Genomic DNA, 3,095 nt, shown 5'->3' with positions numbered 1-3,095 from the left:
TAACATATTGGTACTAGATAGTGACTAGATAGAATTTAATATTGTAACATAACCTTCTTTTCGACGTGCAAAGTAATGTAATCCTGCTAGTGGCGAGATAATAGCTAGACTGGATATTTTAAAAAAGACAGCGCCACCTACTATTCATTTTCTATTTAGTGACTAGACAGCAGCTAGATAATTAAAGTTTGATTAGAAGTAGTTTGCCAGTCATAAGCTAGTGACTGGCTAGAAAACTTATCTAGTCATTACTATCTAGCTACTAGTCTTGAAATCAAATCTACTAGATACATTTCTGCTCGGGTAATCTATACGAGCACAGCACAAATGTCCAAAATACATCCCAGAGACATCCCAGAGATATCATATAGTCCCTGGAACGTCTCTGGGATGTATTTTAGACATTTGGTGCTGTATGGATAAGAGTCTAATCGCGATTCTTTGATTCGATTGCTAAATAGAATTATACACGAAAGGATATCGTTATTTGAAATAAGTCAAATTCACTCCTTCGATCAAATCCTTCGATCTTTATTTCAAATATATGCGGTGAATCTACCTTCCATGTTCAAATGATCTCTTATTCTCGATTAAGAATGTATTAAATTCCCCTTTTCCTATTTATATATGAAGTGACTATCAATTTATTTGTTAATTGTTTGCTTTGTATTATGGAAAATATTGTCTCAGCTAAGAGTCGAACCTAGACTCATTCTATTTTTGGGTATTTTTCTTTCTCCGGAATATATAATTATGTTAGAATTAGTTAATCCTGTAATTACGCCAGAAAAAATACAATATCAATTTGGCACTTCAGAAATAAAACAAAATATTTGAACAAGGAAAATAGATCCACCGCGCATGTTTGAAATAAAGACCGAAGGATAAATTGGAACATGCGTCTGACTTGTTTCACAAGTAACGAGATTCTCCCATGAATAATTTTATTTCATAGTCACCAAAAAACTGCGATTAAGTTCTTACAGGCCATACTTTCTTTACTTTACTATAAACAGCAGGACAAAAGATATCAATGTGCTGTTTGGAAACTTTTTTCCGTCTTCTAGACATATGTATTTACACAAATTCACTACAATAGGCTTCAATATTCATGCAGTTCGTTCACTGCGGCAGGTGCGGACATTAAAATATACCAAACTACATCATTATATTTTTAAGCATTCCTGATGTTATAAAGCATTCTTTATAAACATGTGTGCAATCGTGACCTCCTTTTCCTATCTGGATAGCTTCCTGGAGAGCAGTGCCGTTTATAAATTCCTTGAACCACGTATAACTGCACAAATGTTAAAAACAGATTCATGTAATTAAAATTATACGTATCATATAAATATATGTATAATTTTATACACATAGTTACTATATCATATAAACATCATATCGTATAAATATATGTATAATTTTATATATATATATCAATTATATTATGGACGTGTACGCGCGAGTGTGAATTTGTGTATTATTCGATATATAATATAATTTTGTATTTTGATCCTAAAAACAAATTTTTAGAACGCGCAATTAAAAGATGTTTATATTCCTACTATGCAAATAGTAAACGTTACATATTAGATAACATATTAGATACGTAACATATATGTTTAATGTCCTCACTCAGAAACCATAGAAGGAGCAGGGCGTACTAGGTGGCGGCGGGACGACGTGCGTTCGAGGTCTGCGTATCTTTTCGTCCCAGAAAAAGAAAAATATCGAGAGCGCGATTTTGCTAGGCCGGGACTCGAACCCGGGTCTTTCGTTTGCCGGGCGACTGCTCTAAACCACTCAACTACCTGACGCTCCACGCCTATGACACTCTCCTCTCCCTAGATAACGCTCAGAGATGCCGCTCGGAAATGACATCTCTGGCGCGATCCCGAGCGCACAGTGACTACAGAAAGAAACAATGTTACTGTACAAATGGTACAGCTGTCAATCTCTCAAAGTCAAAGGTTGTTATCTTTTAAGACCTGCTGTCGACGTTTCTTCTACATAATAGCTCATAAATGTAGCAGGAATATTTCTTATTGAGCCAATATTCTGCCCGTACCGAAAAACGGACGATACTAATAACCTTTATGGCATCCTCTTTTCCTGTTTTCTTTGGAAACGATAATGGTACGGCAAGAAATGCTCTCTGAATGCGTTTAGAAACTCATTCTATTCTCTCCATGAATGTCTATTGTTATGATATCAATGTATCGCCTCTTAATAATTCAGGTAGGTCTTGCAGCATCTGGTCATTCGTATAACCGTAGTTATTCTGCAATTCCTCAATACGCTCTAGGAATGAAATGGGGTCATTTCCCTCACATTGACAGTTCCATTTCCTTATTTGGTTGATTGTCTTGGCGATCATATCCTGATCAACGCTTTGCATCATCTCTGATGCGCGGCTCGTTCCTTCCTCCTCGTTTCCGTTTGCGAAAGCTTGAGAATTATCCATTACAAATTTATTGAGACTTCCTCTCAGTTCATCTAATGTTCCATCTGTAGGCAATCCTAGTTCGGCTATCTTTTTTATTATGTTCTCTTTCGACAGTGTGTAAATCCACTGCTTCATTTTTCTTATTTCTCGCCTGCCTTCTTTTTTCTTTTTCTAGAACTGTTCGGGCGCCAATTTGTAACTGCGATGCGTCGCGTTCTTGATCGCTCGCCGGTTCGGGTTCGTAGGAGACGGAATAATTTTGGAAACAGTCGATTTAATAATTAACTGAGTTGTTATTTAAAATCAATTAATGTTGTATTAGGACCTTAACTTAGTTTCCGCCCAAAAAATACTGAGAAAAAGCATTTATTGTAAAAAATCTATTTAAATTATTTCAATGAAAGTATTTTCCATCACTTTCTACAACTTTTTGCCATCTTTCTGGCAACTGGGCGATACCATCTCGATAAAACGATGTTTGTTTCGAAGCAATCCATTCGTCCACCCATTCTCGCACTTCTTCAACATTTCGGAAGCGTGTACCACTCAAGCCGTGCTGCATCGATCTGAACAAGTGGTAATCAGAAGGCGCTATGTCTGGTGAGTACGCTGGGTGAGGAAGAGTTTCCCATTCGAGCTGCGTCAGTGT

General features: G+C 36.7%; 1 protein-coding gene across 4 annotated transcripts in view; it reads right to left on the bottom strand.

The window, feature by feature from the left end:
- Positions 1 to 389: 389 nt before the first annotated feature.
- Positions 390 to 3,095, bottom strand: part of LOC116852198 — a 36,042-nt gene continuing 33,336 nt past the window's right edge. For all 4 annotated transcript variants that reach the window (XM_032832300.1, XM_032832301.1, XM_032832303.1 and 1 more), the window contains one exon: positions 390 to 1,297. In XM_032832300.1, coding sequence (XP_032688191.1) covers positions 1,159 to 1,297 — 139 coding nt within the window. In that variant the 3' untranslated portion in view covers positions 390 to 1,158. The remainder of the gene's footprint in view (positions 1,298 to 3,095) is intronic.

This window comes from Odontomachus brunneus, unplaced genomic scaffold, assembly GCF_010583005.1.
Source record: "Odontomachus brunneus isolate Ranch 3 - 2012 unplaced genomic scaffold, Obru_v1 Obru_scaffold_206, whole genome shotgun sequence".
Taxonomy (NCBI): domain Eukaryota; kingdom Metazoa; phylum Arthropoda; class Insecta; order Hymenoptera; family Formicidae; genus Odontomachus; species Odontomachus brunneus.
Note: the sequence above shows the minus strand (reverse complement) of the source record. Positions and strands in the feature narration are given on the sequence as shown.